General features: G+C 36.0%; 1 protein-coding gene across 4 annotated transcripts in view; it reads left to right on the top strand.

Annotated features, from left to right (window-relative positions):
- The window catches only part of FGF14 (fibroblast growth factor 14), a 413,408-nt gene that overhangs the window by 296,937 nt on the left and 96,050 nt on the right, over positions 1–20,421 (top strand). For all 4 annotated transcript variants that reach the window (XM_071742600.1, XM_071742608.1, XM_071742613.1 and 1 more), the window contains exons 2-3: positions 9,901–10,011; positions 18,354–18,457. In XM_071742600.1, coding sequence (XP_071598701.1) covers positions 9,901–10,011; positions 18,354–18,457 — 215 coding nt within the window. The remainder of the gene's footprint in view (positions 1–9,900; positions 10,012–18,353; positions 18,458–20,421) is intronic.

Genomic DNA, 20,421 nt, shown 5'->3' with positions numbered 1-20,421 from the left:
GTGCATATGGCAGAATATGGAAAATGCCTACTCTTTCTTCAGCTGACTTCAGCTCTTTCTTCAGTTAAATAGCATTCCACAGTGATGCTTAGCTACACTGCAAAAATTAAAGAGAAAATGAAATATTTAGTATGATTTGCTATTTTCTGGTTCAAGTAATAATCTGCTGCATATAACTCCTGACATTTCCTGGGTATATCATTTGTATTGTAAAAAAAAAAAACAAAGCAAGAAAAAAACAAGAAAAAAACCTTGATGATGCTTCTTTGGTAATATTGCATTGCTTTCATTTCTGTTGCTGTTAGAGATTTTGGAGAGTAAACTGAAAATAGCAATCCTTTGTGAAATGGCAATGGCATGTCATAAAAATGTTAAATAATTAATAATGGTACTGTATTTATAATGATATTAAAAATTCTTTTGTAGAGATTCCATGTGAATTAATGCCAGTGAATTCATGCTTTCTTGCACACATTTATAGTTTACTAAATAAATAAGTTATTTTATTCATATGTACAGTGCAATTTCAACTTGTCTCATGGGACCTCTTGATTATAATCTTGATTTATAAGAAAAAAAATTGTTCCTAGCTAATGACAAATATAGAAATATATATATATATAAGTACCCCTCACAGTGGGATTATTCATTTCTCAATCAATTTTATTTTCATCCTGGCCATGTGTATTTGGAGTCCTGTATTTACAGTTATATCACCTGTTCATGAAGAGGACTGAAACATAATATGTATTCAACAGTTCTCATTTTGCTGGGATTGTACATCTTTGTAAACAAGTCTGTTGAGACAGCTTTGGCGAATGACAGGGTTTGACAATGATTTCTATGTTAAAGCATAAGAATTAACTGCTAATATAAAAAAAGTACGTAATGTTAAACTAAGGAACAAATTGACTTCCACTTTTTAAAGGTTGGAAGTCAATTTACTGATTGAGGTTTTTCAGAGTAAATGCTTTCTGTCAGATATAAAGAAAACAAGCAATCCCTGTGTTTTGTAAATCATTGAACACTAAATTAAAATGCAATCAATTTATCAACTTCTTTGGTACTTCTCTATTTCCTTTCGAGTGATTTTTATGTTTTCTTAAAATATAAAGCTTATCTGTCTTTGGTTACAACTTAATGCTTTTGTTTTACTGCTTTTGTGCACTAAATTGTTAGCACTTATGCAAAAGAACAAGTCAAGTGTCTGTTGGCTTTCTGATTTACGTGTTTAAATCTGTACAAATCTCAGCACAGTCTACACATCCCAGCCAGTGTGGACATGAGAATTTGTGATTTTTTGTAATTTTGTAAAATGTAGTCATGTAGCTGTTTACAGTGGTGGTAGTAAAAACTGAGACCAATGCCTTAGGAGATACTTGGAATCTGCTGCACCTGAAAAGCCTGGAGTGCCTGATGTGTTGTTCCAACCTCAAAGAAAACTGAGTGTCTTTGCTCTGCAACGAGTCTGTGACATTTATTGTGATTCCTAGTTATCAGTTTCCTAACTATGTAAAAATCTCCTTTTTCCCAGTTCACTAGCACTGCAAATTATCTGTTTGCCTCCACTTTTGAGGCTACTTAATAGAAGAAAATGTAAAATTTCTTGACAGTAATTCAAATGGCTTCTTTCAATGTTTTGTGCCACCAATAATAGTAAAAAGAAACAGAATACACCATGTTCTTTTAGAACTGTTGCTGTTGAATATCTAAGCAGAGGGAATGTACTGCTTCATTTTTTGGGGCTTTTTATGTATACTGGCAAGAATTAAATAAAGTTCATAACAAGTTAAGGGCCCTTGCCACTCAGTATTATGGAAGCTTCCTGTATGTAACAATAGAAAATGGAGTCTGATTTAGGATTTAATACTTAGCATTGCAAATTATCCTTCTATACTCTCTCTGTTGAGCATTATCATAATATTTTTGAATACTTTTAAAATAGATTGTTTAGGTGCTTTCCAAATTTAATTCTAAGTCAGTTTTGAAAGGCATAGAAGCTGATTTCAAGTATTTCATTGCTTTACAATGCAGCATTCAAAGAGACAAGTAGTCAATATTGCAAAAATAAACGCAATGTTTAAACATTTCATTCTAAAAATCTGAATTATGCAGGCAAGGGAGAATCCAAATCATTCTTGGTAGATAACATGTTACAAGAAATATATCCATTTACATTTGGAAAGGTCACCTATGCTCTTCCTGTTGTGCTTTCAATGTTCAGTCACATCTCCAGAGAAATCTCATTCTTGAAACCCATTTATTTACTGATTCAAAGGGCATTATTCAGATTTTACATGTAACATAAATGGTAACAGAATCTGTCACATTTTAATGCCTTGATATTTTCTGAATGTGACTAAAATAAAGTTTGGTCTATACAGGACCTTTTTATGAGAAGTAAACAAAGTGGACAATATTGCAAAAATAAAGACTGAAATTACTTGACCCTGGCATCTATTGGTTAATGCTTCAGCTTTAAAGAGAAATGTTAAACAATATTTCATATGATATTAATGTTTTACTGTCAGAATTCAAAACCAAGAAAATACGAGGTACAACTAAGATGTTCTGGTGAAGAAGGGAGTACTAAAATACTAGAAAGCATTTTAACCCAAATCAAGAAGATTCAGAAAGACGGGATATTTTTAAGCATATGTAAAATAAAAAAAAAAAAAACAAATAAAAATTGTAAGAGCAATATTGCTGTAGCAAAGACCCTTAAAAAACCAAATTTTCTTTTTAGCATTCCCAGGTAAACCTTATAGTGGGGAATGCTATTGCAAAGATGATTTTTTTTTGTATTAGTGAAAGATTCTGCCTGTCAGGTTGCAGTAAAATACACTAAGCTGCGATTACTCTTAGGTAATCCTGGAAGCAGAGACTGGTTTCTTCTCAGTATTCCTGTGTATAGCATCAGTTATTTTGGATACTGAGTAATTATAGATCATTGAATTTTAGTGTACCTGGGCCAAGAGTGGAAGACAGTATTCAGGGAGAAATCTCCCAGTAAATCCATGTGTTGCAAGATCAGAAACCTTGGTGATGTAGTCTAGTAGCAAGACAAATGCAAATTATTAAATCAAGTTACTAATATTAAACTACTATTCCTGTGTAAAAATGTCATTGGGAAACAATATGTCTTCTTAACACTCTAGACCTCTTCTCTTTCCAGCAAATACCCTCCAAAATACTGTTGGTAAAGGAGACTTAACAATTAAGTTGTAGACAAGCCCATTAAATCCAAGCATCTAGAGAATCTGAACAGATACAGATATACATTACCCCAGCTAGATCCAAGTTTCTGTGATTCTATTGGTGATCAAATTTGCTGAAGTAAAACGCTGTAGCAAGTGGCAAAACTCAGGTAGTTTGTACTGTAAGACCTAGAGAAAAAACATCAATTTAGACAAATGGAAGGGACCACATTTTGCTGTTAACACGAAAATATTTGCAACAAAGGCAAGGATGCCAGTCTAAAGGGTAGGATGTTGTGCTTTCAAGAAAAACAACCATTCTGTAGAACTCTAACCCACTTTTAGAGTTTACCAAGAAATTTGATCGGCGCACAGGCTGCACAGGAACACAGGAGAACTCTCTGGCTTTTAAAAGTGCTCTCAGAGTGAGGTTCTGCGGGAGACAGGCTTGTGATATGGGGAATGAATGGACAAAAAGTAGAGTTAAAAATAAACACCAAAGTTGAGTGCCCTGTAATCATTGTGAGGACAGAAAAATAAGTGAGCACAGAGAAATAGTCTCACAAAGCCACCGCATTTCAGAATAAGTACTATTATTACTTGTGGGAACAGGGAATAATGGAAGCTATTGCTTTTCTGAGTTCACATTATATCCTTTTCCCCTCTGTCCTGAATAGAGCAAAACTTTCTTTTAAAATATTTTTCTTTCAAGTTTTTAATTAAACTTTAGTTTTCTGGTGTGTGTTACCAGATACTAAAAACATTATTTAAATCAGAGAGCATTAGCATGCAAATATCCATATTTTATAATTTCCTATTAACACTGAGCAAAAGTGAAAACATGATCAGAAACTTTGAATCACTGAGACACCAGCTGCCAGGATGGTCAAAATAATACAGAATTTTGGAGTCTATAAGGCTTTTGAATGCGAGAGTTACAGTGTAAGAACAGCTGAAGATCTTAGTAATGAAAGAACTGGTTTTAGATGCCTAGTTCAGTTTTTATCAGCCTTAAATGAAATAAAAATTTCTGTATTTTGAATTTCCCATTGTAAATGAACTTGCTTTAGGAAGCTTGCTTTTGTGATGGTGTAACACACGAATCAGAGGATCCTGAACTTTTGTGTACTGGAAGGACAATGCAAAACTTGCCAAAAGCAAGGGAAAAGGAGGGTAATGTGATCATCTGTACTGACTAGCCCTGACAGCACTGTTAGATAAACAGATACAGCACAATTGTTGGAAACGGGGCAAAACTTTACACCAGGAACCGAAATGCTTGGGAATCCAAAAAAAGAAATGTTTTACATGGGATCTGGTCCCTCCTTCTGGATCTGAATTGTGTAGTGGGAAACGCTTCTAAGATAGTGTAGTACATGAGCCATTTTAAAGTTTTGAATAGTTTTCCAGTCATAAATCTGAAGCATCAGTGGGTACAGAAGTCAGTGAAAGATTGGAGGCTGCCTTGAGTTGTGGTCTAATAGATGGGGTCTAATCCTGCCTGTGGTAGGTAGTTAATTGCTATGCAAAGCAGAGCTTTGTGGCTCTGCTTTCAGCAAGAGAGTGCAAGAATCCCACCCCAAAACTTCACACAACACTGTTGTCAGAGTATTCTTGTGTATAAAGTCAGGAAATATGGGGTTTTTCTACATGTCCCAGGCCTTACAAATGAGCTGGGAGATGGGTCTGGAGTGGGTGAGACATTGTTCTTTGAGCAGGTGCTTTGCTACCCAGCTTTGCAAGAAATCTGTGCCTTGCAGCATTTTGGGGGTTTGGGATTTTTAAAAATCCTAATAGAGATTATAAATGTTTTTCATATTTCAAATACATTTTAATAGAGGAGGGAGAAGATGCCTTGCAAATGCTTGTCATAACAAAAGAGCTCAAGAAATGGCAGTCGTGTCACAGTGACTATTGGAACACCAGAAGTCTTAAAAAAAATTTTAAAATGGCTGATTTATTTTGAAACGGCATTAGTGGTATTTTTAGCGCCGAAACATTAAAAAACGAAAACTGCAGGAAGGAAAAGGAAAGAGTAAAAGCCAAATAAAATGTCAGGTATCTGGAGCTACCAGTTTTTAATGTGAGTTTGATGCTAAACTATCTGAGCAGAATGTACTTCTAAATACTGACTTTCATCTGACTACCTGAGCAACTAATTTTTGACCGACTGGTAATTGACTGGGTAGTAAAGTTTTTTCTACAGAAGATTGTGAGCTGATATGAGACTAACCCACCTTTAAGCATTGGGAGCTCAAACAGGCATTTATTTTGTACCTTTACTTAGAAGAGGGAGTAAGTAAACAATGTTGGGTGAAAAAAGCCCTCCTCTGGTAAAAATTAAAACTAGTGTGTGCTACGGAATTAATTTTCCATGGTGTTAAAATATAATGATGATACTAACCCTTTTTCTTTTACCACAGTAAGTTCATCTATATATCATCTATATATATGAATGGAAAGGTAAAAACTTTAGCACCCATATTTAGTGTGATTGTCCCCTTTTTTATTTTAAACCCTGAAACTTTCTGTGGGGGTGGAGAAGGAGATGCTAAAACCATTATTTGCAAACAGAAAGTAGTCTTTATTCAAAACATGAAGTGTCATAATTGTTCTAAAGCAAGAGCTGCCCTCATCCTGTCACGAGTAAATGCCAAAGCTGTGTTTGTAGCCACTACTTGAGGGAGAAGAGAAGACATAATTAAGCTCTGCCTTTGTTGAGGACATCAGAAAAGCTACTGACAGAGTGTATGTGCTAAAGGCAATCATGCATCCTGACATCACCACTGACAAAGGGACAAAAGCTACAAAAGCAGGCTGCAAGTGGTTGCTGTCATGCAGGCTGCTGTGGAAGAGAGGCTTGAGAAGCTGTTGCTTTGTCCATTCAGTAAACCATGTTTGAATTCTTAGAGACAACCTCTAATAACTACAAGTCAGAAAAATTCTTTCCACGGTGCCTCATTGCAGACTCGACACACTGAACTGTTCAGTATCATAAGCCAAGGTGCTAAAAAGATCAATAAAAATCATCAGGAGGTGGTGAACTGTCCTTTGACACCAATTCATTTTAGAATTTGATGGTTTGGAATTTAAAATGGGTTTGAATTTAAAACTAAGTATAAACTGTATTTTTCACATAATTACCTGTCAGCAGTGGTTAAGACTTCAAGAGAACTAACAGCAAAAAATCTATAACAAAACCATGAGAGCTGGGAACTCCTTGTTGAGGTAGTCCACTCTCATCCTCTTAATTTGTGTTTTATTATTTTGCTGCATTCTTTTTCCATTATCTTTTTCATTCATGTGGGAAGGAAAAGGCCTGTGTGGGATGTAAAGGGTAAGTGTAATTGCTGATCCATCTACCAGTATCACTGTGGTGGGAGTTGAAAAGCACAACGTATACAGTGCACCTGCAGACAGACAGCATCAATCTGCTGCTGGTTATTCTGGGCATTACTGGTTGCTCCTGCTCTCTGGAAGACAGTGATAAAAACCAACAAAAAAACCCCAACAAACAACTGAACAAAACAAACATACACAAAAAAACCCCAAAAGCCCAAAATAGTGAGGTCAAGAGGATTTGAGGAGCTCCTTTGCAAATCATCTGAAGCTGAGACTGTTCCTGTAATGCTATTAAGTGACGATGGGTAGATAACAATGATACAGAAATATGGGACATGTGGATTCCTCTTCTCTGCTTGCTGCCCCTGTGCCTCAAAAAAGTATCTAAAGAGTAATTTCTCTTTCTGCAAGGAGATGAGATAAATTCCTTCTCTGACAGGGTTGTCTACTTCATCTTGAAGGTATTTGCCTTGAGGCTATATGTAGTAGGCTTTTTGACTACTGCTTATTATGACTTGCATTGAGATGAATGAGGCATTTCATACAACTCCATCACTAAATCTGAGTTGCTTTTTGGTTAAGGTCAAAGAAACACCATGTCTTCTGGTTCAGTTCCCCCAGTTTTTTGACCACTGTTCTGCTAAAACAGTTGTTATTTCCTTTGATTTGTAGATCAGAAGTGCTGCAATACATATTTACTAGGTGATCTAGAAAAAAATGCGTTATTAAATTACTTGTTAGGAATAGAAGTTTTAATCTGGTTAAGGACAGGTAGGATTTTAAGGTAAAAAAGATACTCTCAAGAGGATGAGTTAAAAAAAGGTTCTAATAATGCCCAGGAAAAACCTAAAAGTTAATAAATTTGAAGTTGCTACAGCCATTTTTTCCCCCCCTTTCCACTTATTAGTCTACAGAGATCTACTTTGCGCTATGAAAACACTAATTATTATCACATTATTAGTAGTAAATTTCAGTTTTCAATGAAACATTCAAGTAAAAGAGTGGTACTTCGGGACAAATTTGTTCAGTTCTCTGAACAATGAAACCATTAAACTGTGTCCTAGTGAGGTGTAACATGACTGGGGTCCTCTGGTCTTATGCTGTAATTGTTATTATTTTGCTGGGATTGGATTTCAGTGAACAAATAAATGAGGGATTCATGCCCTGTCTCATCTGACATAGCCTGAAGTGTTAGCTGACATGTATAGCTATCCACCAAATTATTTTCAATAATTTTGGATAGCTAGTAAACTATAGTATATATAGTGAACAGCATGGTAAGCCTTAAATGATGCTTTTGGTGAAAAAAGAGACAAATGATTGTGTGATTTCTTATTAGAGACTGGATTTTGTGCATTTAGACAAAATAATAGCTTGCATATAGAGAACAACTTTGAAATTCACTTCTAAGTTTCAGGTTTTTCCCATGAAGCAGCAGGTGTAAACAGCTTGTGATAGTGATTTTGACTGTACTTTGCCTTCCTTTCAGATACTTCTTTGAGCTAGAAGTAAAGAATAAATTATTCATGATGTAGAAACTGTTTTTCAAAATACCAATATTTTTCCTGTTAATACTTCTTAAAGCTCTAGATTTAATAATTTCGTTTTATTAATTTTCTTTAGTCTTTTAAGATGTCATTTTAATATGTGTAAAGCAGTTATGTTTAAAATTGTGAGTTCAGAAGTGCACCTTGAAAGCATGCATTGATAGGAATAATACCTGTGAAAGAGGGACTCACTTTTTATTTTTAAAATATGAAAATATTTTTGAGTTGCCTGATGAAGTTGAGATAGTACATTCAAAGAAAGTACAGTTTGTTGTTTATTAATAAAAAAAATTGTTTCTGAATATTCCTATAAAAAGACAAACTTTTGCTAATTTACAGATTCACAGAAAGTAAAATTTGAAGTTAAAAGCAAAAAAAAACCCAATAAAGTTGTAATGTGCTTACATGTTGATCCTCAAATGTTTATATTATTTTTCTCCATGACTCAAAAGTCTTACAGTGTTAGTATTTATAGCAGCAGTTTCTATATTTTTACTTGAGATGGGTCTGTTGTTTATTATGACTTAGCAATTTAAAGATTAAAAAAACAACTTCCCTTTTTCATAATTATTTCTGAGCCTTTATAGGAAAACTCAGAGCATTCCACTCAGAGGCATTTTTGTTTACTAGTGTTTGTTTTCACTTCCCCTTAGTATATTTTAAGTAACTCAGCATGACTGGTTGTGAGAGCAATTATACACAAATTCAAGGAGGATTTTATCTTCTGGCCACACGGTTGCATGGAAATGGTTCCTGTCTTTATTAGAAGTTCACCTGTTAATTTTATTACCTATGTCCCAAAGTCTTTATTATTTTAGATCACTATTGCAGAGGTAAACATGACATGCTACAGAAGCCTCTAATGCCAATGTCCCCACAAATTTATGTACTGGTTGCCTGGACTTGTGCCTAATAGTCTAACATGATCAATAGCAGTATCACACAGGGGTAGTGCTGTTGATTTTTTTAAGATGTGATGTCCTGTTCCTAAGCATTGAACCAGTTCTGCAGCAGCTTAATTTGTGGTTTGGTAAGGCATAATCCCAGAGATGAATCATAATATTGTGGCTTGGCAACCCCTGCTCAATTCTTGACAATTTTCATAAATGCAGAGTATAAATATGGTCACTTAATTGTTCAGCTACCCGATTTTCTGATATACTTTTAGCTTACTAAATCTTTTCAGACTTTTTTTTTCTTCTGTAGAAGGAGACTTATGTCTTGCCCTGATGTGGGTGGAAGAGGGCAGCTGAAGTGTATCCTCTTCTAGAATGGTAAAATGTTTTGGGAACTCTTCAGATGGGACTATTACAAAATATTATAGAAATTTTAAAAGTTCATCACTTTTCATAGAGAGAGAAATGAGACAGACTTCTTATCCAAGTGCCCTTAAAACTTTTGTCAAGTATAGTAATGTCACTCGGTTTAATTGCCAGGCCAGTGAAATGAGCAGGGTTTTTTAAATGTTTTTTTGTTCCTACAAGGCTCTATACGTGCTGCTGAAGTCTAAAATTTTTTTTCAGGTCATAATCCAATTTAAGATTATGGGTGTTTGGGTTATTCTTTTTTTTTCCTGTATTTTACCTCTGTTAATTCTAATGAAGGATGTTGCAGGCAGAGGCCAAGAGACTCCAGTGGCCTATTAATACTCTGCAATAAGATTGTTCTCCATCTTCATCAGGACCCATCCCACTGTAGTACTTACTTTTAAGACAGCAATGCTGCTTCACCAAACTTCCTCCTACAGCGAGGGAAGTAGGGATAACTCGTGGCGAAAGCTTTGAGGCTAGTGACAAAATATGTTTGTCTTTCAGATCCCCAGCTCAAGGGTATAGTGACCAGGTTATATTGCAGGCAAGGCTACTACTTGCAAATGCACCCCGATGGAAGTCTCGATGGAACCAAGGATGACAGCAGTAATTCTAGTAAGTGACTGTCCCAGGGGAATGTCTTAATCCCACACGCAGATTGCATCGCTCGAGCGCGGCCGTGCAGGCGCGGTGGGAATGCCTTTGGAGGGTTGCTGGATGTGTTCTGTTAAAAGGAGGAGGGTTCTGTCCATCCAAAGCCCTGATGACTGACAGCATGGCTTGTGGAGGACGTTGGCCTAAATATATTACCTCTGAAGGGGGAGGTTGTGAGTGCTGGTGGGCCTTGGGGGTGAGATGTTTAGGCCAATGACTGACTTCTGGTAATTTTCTGAAAGTGGTAAAAATGTATTAAAAATGATTTTTGTAAAAGCTATCTATTTAACAACAATTTCTTATCTTCAAACAAAAAACGAACCAAACAAACAGAAAAACGAAAAAGGAAGTTAAAATAATTTGAAAAATCTGGTCATGTAGGCCCTAATTCAGCAAAGCAAATACATACATGTCTAACTGTCAAAGTCCTGCTTAATAAAACAATTGCTGAAGTACCTTGCTGAATTGAGACTAAAGATCCTACAGTCCCTATAACCAGTAAGAATTCCGCTGATTTTAAGGGAATTTCTGCCTGTGTATGGACTGTGATTGTGACAGTTTTCAAAAACATTCCAAACAAGAGTGGTCTTGAAAGGCCATTTGGGTTGCTGCTTTGTTATTCTCTTCCTATGATGCTGCCAGATATTTTCATTCAATGATCATATATATACATTTGATAAATCCAGATGTAAATTATAATTAAGAAAACCTATTATTACTGTAGAAGTTGCTGATTTTTAATTTTCTGTGTAGTAGACATTTGTATTTTGTTTAGTTTAATGATAATGGCATGTTTAAGTAGCATATTTCTGTGTGATCTTGAGGTCTTTTTTAAGCATTTTAAATACAAAATACTTATCTTCTTAATATGCATATATAAATAAGCCTTTAGTTTTCCTCAAAATGTTGGAATTAGACTATAGAAATTCAGGGGTTTGAGGTTTCTGCTTCACTTTGGTCAGGACCATGCTTTTTCTGTTGATGCATAGCTGTTGGTTTTAACACATTTCATCACACATGACAATATAATCATGTTTTCCTTTTAGGACTGAGAAAAATAACTAACATATTTTGATCTGTTATTTTCTCTGCTTGTCTTCTAAGTAGGTTCCCCCCACCTGTTTCTTCTTTTTTTCCTTCACTATATCATCTCTCATACCCACTTCTGTATTGGACTAGAAATTAACACCTCGTACAGACAAGATCATTATTGCTTATTGTAGGAGCTTTGCCTCTAGGAGGTCCAAGGAACATGTCTTAGAGTGCAGTGCTAGTGTGTATCTCTTTCTCCTTCTCCATCTCTTTCTGCCCATCTCTGTCTTATTTTCAGCTTCAGTGAGTAGGTGTGTATGGCTGCAACAGTTCTGGAATATTTATTCTGTTGGGATTTTTTTTTTTAACTTTTAGAACTCTATACCATTGTGCCTTACTTTCCTCTTTTTGCTGTTCTAGGCTTTACAAATCACCCTTTTTTGTTGTTTTTGTTTTTCTTTCTTTTTTTTTTCTCCTTACTATGTCATTTTCCCTTTCTCTCCCCACTTCCCTACCTTTCTATATTTCCATCTGTCTGCCCACCCCTCTTATTCTTGTTTCCAAAATTCAGAATGAATAGTCTATATTATAAATATTCTCAAATAGAAGACTTGTCCAAACTTAACCAAATACCAGACAGTGGTATTGTGTATTTTGGACAAATACTGTGCTCTTTACGTCAATACGATTTTTAGTCAAAAATGAGTCCTTTTGATATAGGGATTTTTTTCTATCTTCAACTGGTGTGATTCACTATATGTTTCTTCACTAGTACAATTTTTACAATATTATAAAGTAAAGATAGTTTAGTCCATAAGGATGTAAAATTAATGTTTGCTAGGAAAGCATAAAATATCCTCCTTAAATTTGTTAGTATATATGCATCAACACTACATTAAAAGCTGAAAAGTTTGATCCTTTTGGTGTATTAATGAGTATATGAATGTATGTCTTTTTCTTTTGTGCTCTCAGTCTTACTCCTTCGTTCTTTTCTCTTTCCACTCTCTTTTCTTCTATTTCCTGTTGGACTTTTTGTTTCCTATTACTTTGCTTTACTGAAGCATATTTAGGTTTTCATTTTCTCTTTTGCTTTAATTTTTTCTTTATCATGGATAGAATTTCTAGCATTTTTGTCTTTTATGTTTTGAGCTCCATATCACAATAATTTCTGTCTGAGGCTGATTGCTGAATCATTTTGGCACCTTCCAGAGGGGGAAAACACTGCTTCTGACCAGGGAGCTTGCAGGCTGCCAACTTAGTGTCCCCAGTGGGAGAAGGGATGGGCATGTATTAGCTGTCAGTAGGACAGATAGTATCCTTACCTTGATAGTGAGGTTGACTTCCATTCAATGTTTTTTTCATAAAAATGGAGGAAAATACAAACTGAGGGAAGTCCATCTTCTGCCAGCCTCCCACCTGTCTTCTGCACTGCTCATTGTCCCTGAAGCCTGTGAGAGAGCCCTCCTCATGCACTGACCATCTGAGGAGCTTGGGGGTCAGAGAAACCAAAGTGCGAGTGAGTAGCAAGGGATAGAGAAGTCATTTCTTTTTTTTCTCTTCAGCTAGGAAATTGTTTGAAGTTTAGTCATGCTGCTACTTTTTGGTTTTGCTGCAATTTATTCTATGTCAAGCAGCTAGAGGAGTACTTGATGTTAAAATTCCCTTAAGTGCTCATATAATTTTGTTCTCATTATATATGTATGTCAGTAAACATTAGTTACACACTATTGGTGTCACAGTGTTATAGAGAGGTAGCGCAAAGTAAGATTCAGATGCTGCTGTAACACAAGCCATTGCCCCAGTTTGCCTTAAGTCTGAGTAAAGTCTTGAGCCTGCAGAAACAGAGAGCAAGATTTTTAATGGATCACTGCACACAACCCTTGCATGAAAAAGGAAGAAAGATGTGACTGCTAGTAGTTACATCCCTGAACATACTTCTGCCTGCTCATGTTGGTGGCCGTGCTATTCAGAACCCAACCTAATTAGACTCTAGAGGCTTTTGTTTCATTTTAGTAATTACTTTTGATATGTTTTTCCAAGTTGGTGATGTTTTGTGACAGCACATGAATTTATGCAGCTATTGGTTAATGGTGCTGAGTCTCCTTAAATCACATCACCTGACCAAGGCTTTTAGCTTAAACCCTCTTGTGTGTACAGTCTGTATTTTTTTTGCCAAACTCTCAGTGATGTGGGGAAACACGTTTTGTTACATTGCTTTTTTTGTTTTAGCTGGTTTTCTGTTTTTCTTTCCTCTAATTGCTTACAGTTTCTGGTCTGGTTTTGTGGCTCTCTAGCAGTGAAAGTGGTTGTGGTTAAAGCTGTAGGCTTGGTTACTGAGGTCCTACTCAACCTAGCTGTCCTTCTCTAGCTCTGGGTTTACAGCAGTTCTTGGTGTGAATAGAACTTGCTTCAGTGTTGGCCACATGCCTCATCATTATTAATTAGGAAAAACAAGCTACTACACAGAAACTATAAAGAAATAGAAGATACTTCCATGTTGTGCTTGTAGTAAGAAGCATTACATTTCCCTTCTGTCCTGCCCAGTCAAAATGGCTCATTTTTAGGCTTTAGACTATCCATCTGTCTTCAGTCTTCAAAGTTTTGTCTCATTAATGAAGGGTAGTTTTAGTAGGAAGACTAATTAATTTGGGAAACAGGCAATACTGATTTCTGAGACTGAAACCTTGAGTCTCTTAGCCCCACAGCTTCTTTTTATTTTCCTGAAAAGTGTGTCTCAGCCAACAACCACTGAAAAAAAATGCAACATAAACCAAGATACATTCCTTGTTGGGTGATAAATCTGATTTTAAACCCAGATGTTGCTATTTGGGTCCTTTATGAAATCACAGTAATGTAAAAGAGCGTTACTCATTTGTAGCCTTGTTACCTAAAGTCATAAATGCCAAAGTTAACATGAACCAAGCCACTTTGATTTATTTGGCTGTGATGTGCAAACCTCTTGCTTAATTATGGAACAACATGCTTTCCTTCCTTCATGGCACTTCATGGTATCTGGCAGAGTTGTTGTTTAAGAAATAGTGCAACCATTTAACATTCCTTTATTTTCAACTTTAAATTCATGCTCCCAATGCTCTATATCCAGTGAATATGTATTAACTTTTTAATGTCTTTCTAAAGTACCTACCAGTATCATATTTTGGTTTGAAGATATTAATATGATCTTCACAACACTCTTGTAAGGTAAAGAAGATAATTAGACAGAAATAAAGCACATGAAGATTAAAAAAACCACCACCTTTGGGAGTTAGGTAAGCCTGTTTCTCCCACCAATGTAATCTTAGTGTGACAGGATCAATGGAGGCCATGTTCAGCCGTACTAAAGAGTACATAGAAATGGATGGACAGATCTCTGAACACAAACCTCCCTGTACTCATTGCCAACCTAAATGAAGCTCTAGTGAAGTCATCCTTTTTGCCTGTAGGTCTGCAGATGGGACTAAGTTAAAGAAATAGTTGCCTTGCTCTGATTGCAGAATTAGTGTAGCAGGACATCGGGGCAGTGCACATGCAGAACAGACAGAAAGTTTAGAAACCTTAAGCAATTGGTCCCTAGCAAGCTTCTTGAGAAAAGCAGATACTTGCAATAGACTTGCAACAGACTTTCACAAGGATATAGAAATAACTGATTTCAGGCATTTCATATTTCAAGTTAATAATAGACTGTGATGATATTACAGAGGAAAAAAAAGGAAAAAAGAAATGTGCTGAGTTTGTTTTGCTCAAGGAAGGAGCTATTACTTCCCAAAAAGTGAACTTCAACTTTGGCTAAAACTTTTGGAGGATTAGAATCCAACTCAAATTTGTTTCTGCAAATCCTCTCTGTGACACCTAAACCAGTAACTTTTTTTCATGCCAGTTGTTCCTGTTAACTGCCCCTCATCCCCATTTTCTGATCTTGTGTAGGATGGGAGTAGGCTTGCAGGCTTTAGGAAAGGAAGAGAAACCATTTGCTTTAGAGTGGTGGCTTAGAATGAATACAAAGCAGGGCTAAGGGAGCATGAACAGGCTCAGTGATGACAAGGAGAAAGGGTTTTTACTCACACCATTTTTGCTGACTGGTCCACTTAAGTCCCCTGATGTTCCTATGTCTTACTTAAAGTTGGATTTGCCAAGCTTTATACTTCAGCATGCAGCATGACAGCACTGAGCATCAGGCAGAATTATATTTCCTGGGCTGTTTTAGGATGAGTCCTCTTTCAGCTTATCTAGGGAGTCGCTGGGCTGGGTTTAGGTCCATAAAGATCTTCAAGGACCTCACTCCCAACTTATTTTTTGCTTTGTGTCGTTATCTTAAAGACAGAGGAAAGATAGGGCCATGGTTCTTTTTTACCATCCCCTCCAGGAAAGAGCATAGCTTTAGCTGTGCAGACCTGGAATGCCAGGAAATTCTCAAAGGCTCCCTGCTTTTCTCAAGTCAGGTCCTTATTAGTGTGGTGGGCAGCACAGGTGAATCCTAGGAAGGTTTGAAATGTGTAATTGGGCATGGAAATCCCACACAGTAAAAAGCTCTGCACAGCCAGGTTCTGGAGGAAATTGAATTTCCTTTGGCCAGCGTCACAGCACATAAAAACCACATGCTGTGCCTTGTTGGTGCATGTTTTTGCTGACCTTGATGTGAAGCACACTACTGAGCATTTAGCAATCAATAATTGTATGCAGACTTGCCCCCCTAGTTTCACCCAAGTGTGAAAGATTCTGTGGAAGATACTGAACATTCTGTATGTGCAGAATTATAGCAGTTCAGATCACAGTCTCAAATTTTACAGGCTTAGACTAATTACAGGAGCTCTGACAATCTCCAAATAAACTTGATGGCTGTAAGAGATACATTTTATGCCCTCCTCAATGCTTTCTAAATTCACCAGCAACTCTAAACCGCTCTACTAATTTTATAGGTTGCATAAAACACTACCATGTTACAGGCATCTAATTCTACTGCAGTAGAATTGGTTGTGTGGTTGTGTTTTTTTCTAGCTCTGCTGCTTTGTTTTTATTGTTAATGCAGCAAATTATGTCTATGTTGCAGAAGTCTTAATTGAATCACTATGATTTGGAGTTATTTTTCATTAGTAGTTTTCCATGGCTGACTTGTCTTTTGTGTTCACCTCTTTTTTTTATACAAGCATTGCTTGTTTTTCCTTCCTGGTGTCCCTTCAGTTATTTCTGCCATCCCTCATGCATGCTGTTCATATCCAGGTTTTCTCTTGCAATTTCTTCTAGAAAAAAACAAACTTCTATCTGAAACCTAGGGTTTTTTTCTGTGAGAGATGACAGACTCCCCCTTCAGCACCCACAATAGTGGTTTTGCTGATTTTGACATTGTTTCATTTGAGAGTAAGGACTAATTGTTTTTTTAACTTCCAAATTACATTCCACATTTGAAGGCCCACAAGTCACGCATCAATTAACCTGTATACTCTTAGGATCTCTTGTCTGTCCATATTTCACTGGTTTACATTTAACTTGTATAGATTAGAGAGGGAACCTTGTCTGTACCCAGTATTTTTTCTGGTAAACAGCCCAGTAAGACCCTAGCATGACTGGGTACATATATATATATAATATATATATACTATATGTTTGCTATATATATGCTATATATCTGTGCTAATTCTTGACTGATGTCATCTCTTCTGTTCTTCTTTGCAATTTTTTTTCTGTTCTTCCAGAGCTTTCTTGAATATATTTTTCTTTCTACAAGTGTAGGAAGTGCTCCTCTACAGATATTCCCAGTTTTATACTGGCGTTGTGCATTCCTATCAAGTTCTACATTACATATTATTTTTCTGCAAGATAATGTTGAAAGAAAGGGTTTGGGTTTTTTTCCATCCACTCCTTTAAAGTCTAATAGTCAACCTAAGATTTTTCTCAGTTTTGAAGATCTTCATCATCATAAATGATTGATGGCTTTATGTCCTTTGACCGACCAGGAATTTTCACACCTTAAGAAAATGTGCCTAACCACTGCAAATACACATCCCTCATTTTTCTCTTGATTTGGGCTTTACCCCAGGCATTCTGATTACAGATAGCTTCATAGGGCACACTTTCTGGTCTCACCTATGCATGTCCTCCCTAAATTTGGGGGGAACTCACTGTAGGTTTTACTGTGTTCCTGAGACCTGGCTGCCTATGTTCAACACCCAGGTTGCACTTGTGGTATTGATCCAAGTGCTTGTGGATCTGTGATTCATCCACAGTTGAAAACCACTTAGCATCAACTCTGGCTCATCCAAAACTTGTCTTCTGAGGCTGTTTGATTTGTGCTTTGCATCTGATCTCCCAGTATGAGTCAGTAAACTTAGCATAGGTGTGTGCTGGCATAATTTTTAGCAGAAGAATTGGTCTGTGTCTCTTACTTACATTGCTTTTCCTTTTGTTGTTGTGCAGTGAGGTTGGTGAACTCCCCCTCTTCACACTGGTCTTTTTCAGACAATAATCAAAGCTGTGGGTGTTTTTGCTATTACTCAGGTGTATGCCATTTCTAGGGTATCTGCTATTAGCTAGGGTTTTGTTACCTTTTTTGTTGTTTTTTTTTTTTTGTCCAGCATCTCAGTCTTTGAATATGTTTTCTATTCAGCTCAATAGCATTTATGCACATTCAGAGTGAAGCATGTTATTTCAGTGCTTTCCTGAACTGTGATAAGCCTCTGCCATTACCTGAGGGCTATGTACTACTGCTTGTATCAGATATAACATTCACAAAAGCAAAAAAAAAAAAAAAAAATTGGATTTGAAATCACAGACCCCTTGAAAGTAATCTTAATGAGAGTACATCCTAATCCAAAACCATAAAAATGCCTAAGAAAATAAAAATTCCTTTCCAGAATCAGAGAGATGTATTCTGCATTGTACCTCACAAGTGTTACCCTTACAATCAGTCTATATTTATAAAGGAACTGTTGGTCTTTGACTCTTTTCAAATTTCCTGAGATACTCATGTCTGCAGTACTGCATAGATTTATTATAGTCCATTTTTTTGTGCTTTGTATTTGCTAGTTAGCATTTCGGCCAAATACTGAAGTGTTGCAGAACTTACTGATATTGCAGGACTTAGCAATAGGCTAAGGCTTACTTAGGCTTTAATATTAGGATTAACTTTACTAGAAGCAAGATTTTCTGAATTAGTGTTATTTTGAAATCAGAAAAAATTATGCTGGGAGTAGTTGTCTTTCTTTTTAATGGTGATATTTATTAGACTATTGTAATAGCATCAGCATATTGATATCTGTTCATATTTTTCTTCACAGCGTTATTCAACCTTATACCAGTGGGACTTCGAGTTGTTGCTATCCAGGGTGTAAAGACTGGGTTGTATATAGCCCTAAATGGAGAAGGTTTCCTCTACACATCAGTAAGTACCTTTCAGAACTCTGTAGAGGCACAGCTGAAACTGAAATCTACACAGGGATGAGATTTAATTTCTTAGAAGTTCTATATTGTCTATATATGTATATACATAGAGTACACACACTTTTGTACCCATGTATGTGTGCAGCATATCTATAAATGGGACACAGGAGAAATTACTGTATACTAGTCTGAATGGTAGCAGTACTAAAAAAATATTCTGTAGAGCTCCTTTTCTAGCAGGTTATACTGGTACAATAGTGTACAGTACAAAACTACTATTATTGTTTTCAGATAAATTCTCCAGGATTTGTAAATAAAGACCTGCAGTAATTTTCTTAGTGACTGGTTGATCAGCATCCAAAAGTTAATCTAACAGTTGCTTTTTTAAATAAGACTTACAATTGTAACTTCTGTCTAAAATGCTATTAACAGCCTCACAGTTTATCACCATGATCTTGTAATTGTATGCATAGCATTATTGATTTTTTAAATTTCAGATACCATGGCAATAAAGAGTTCTGTGAGGGATCTAGTCTTTTTAGTATGATCAAAGTTTAAGAAAAAAACTCCTTTGAGTGACAAAGAAGACTACTGGATAAAGTCATCAGAAAGTCCTAAGATTTTTTAAGATATTCCACATGATTTAATGCTATTTACTCAATGTGTTGTTGTGAGTATAAAAATCTTCATTTTTGTGTAAATTTAGTGTCATAACCTCCTTTGAAAGACAAACATACTTTAATATGAACAGGAAGTTATGTCAGGTATTAATAAGATGGCTTGTAGATTTTTTCATAACTATATTTTTATTGCCGACTGTGTTGAATTTTTTTACACGGTGCTTTTTCCATTTTTCATGTCACATAGTTCTTAATTCCCCACTGAGCTACAATGCACTGTTTTGTTTCCAATGTCCATTGAAAGGAAATTGAACAGATTAAGTTTCTAATGCCCTGAGGGAAAGTATTCTGTTTCAAATATACAATTGTCTTCAAAGAGCTAATTAGGAAGAAAAAAAAAAAAAAAGAACTAATCTTGAATGTCAATGTCAAGACAAAGAGAAAATTCCTCCTCATAAAATGTCTGCTGGAAAATCCAGGGGTATGATCTAATGCATTTATTTCATTCTGTTCAAAACAAAAAATTCTGTCACAGGAAAACATGCAATATTTGCTTTCAGAAGGAAAAAAACTAGAAGGAAAAACCTAGAGTTAATAAAGAAAAGGCATTCCTGACTTTCCTGTTCCATCATCTCATGTGGGGAGTTCATTTTGGTATGATGGCATGAGAAGTACTTTTTTAATGTGATGGTACAGTTAAGAGTACATTCTTGCCCAGCAGTTTCTGAAGTGAGTTCTCAGCCCTTCAGAAAGAAATCCAAATTTCAGAAAATGTTTCCTGATGGGTAATTCTGAACAGGGAGGGACCCTACATGAACAATTGACTGTGTTTATGTATTATTCTGGAAATGGTCCAAGTTAAATATGTGGTGTCATCTGGGGATGGGAAAGGAGTGGAAAGTATAAGGCAAGATAAGAAGAGATGGCTGAATCCAAACTTTGAATACTTGTGAACCTGACCCTTGGAACATCCTCAGGTCAAACAACATAATTCTGTCACAGCGGTGGGAAACTCAAATGCTTTTTTCCTGTGTCTTCTTTATGAGCAACACTTAATCACTTAGGTTGTGAACAGTCTTATGGATATAAATAAAAGATTATGTATAAGGAAAATGAAATCCACTTGTTTAATGTTTTGCAGGGTTGTGTATTCTTCATTGCTACTAATGGCAAGACTTTTGGAAATTATGATTTAATATTTCCTGTAGTTATTGGCAGCTTCTGAATTTTGTTCTGTGAATGTTGTTATGTTTGAGTGTTATTTACTTTAAAAATTATTGGAGAGTGTCTTAATCTGCCACTTTACCTTGTGTGAGGTAAGGAAATAAGTGGTTTTGATGTACTG

The sequence above is a fragment of the Heliangelus exortis genome, chromosome 1, assembly GCF_036169615.1.
Source record: "Heliangelus exortis chromosome 1, bHelExo1.hap1, whole genome shotgun sequence".
Taxonomy (NCBI): Eukaryota; Metazoa; Chordata; class Aves; order Apodiformes; family Trochilidae; genus Heliangelus; species Heliangelus exortis.
Note: the sequence above shows the minus strand (reverse complement) of the source record. Positions and strands in the feature narration are given on the sequence as shown.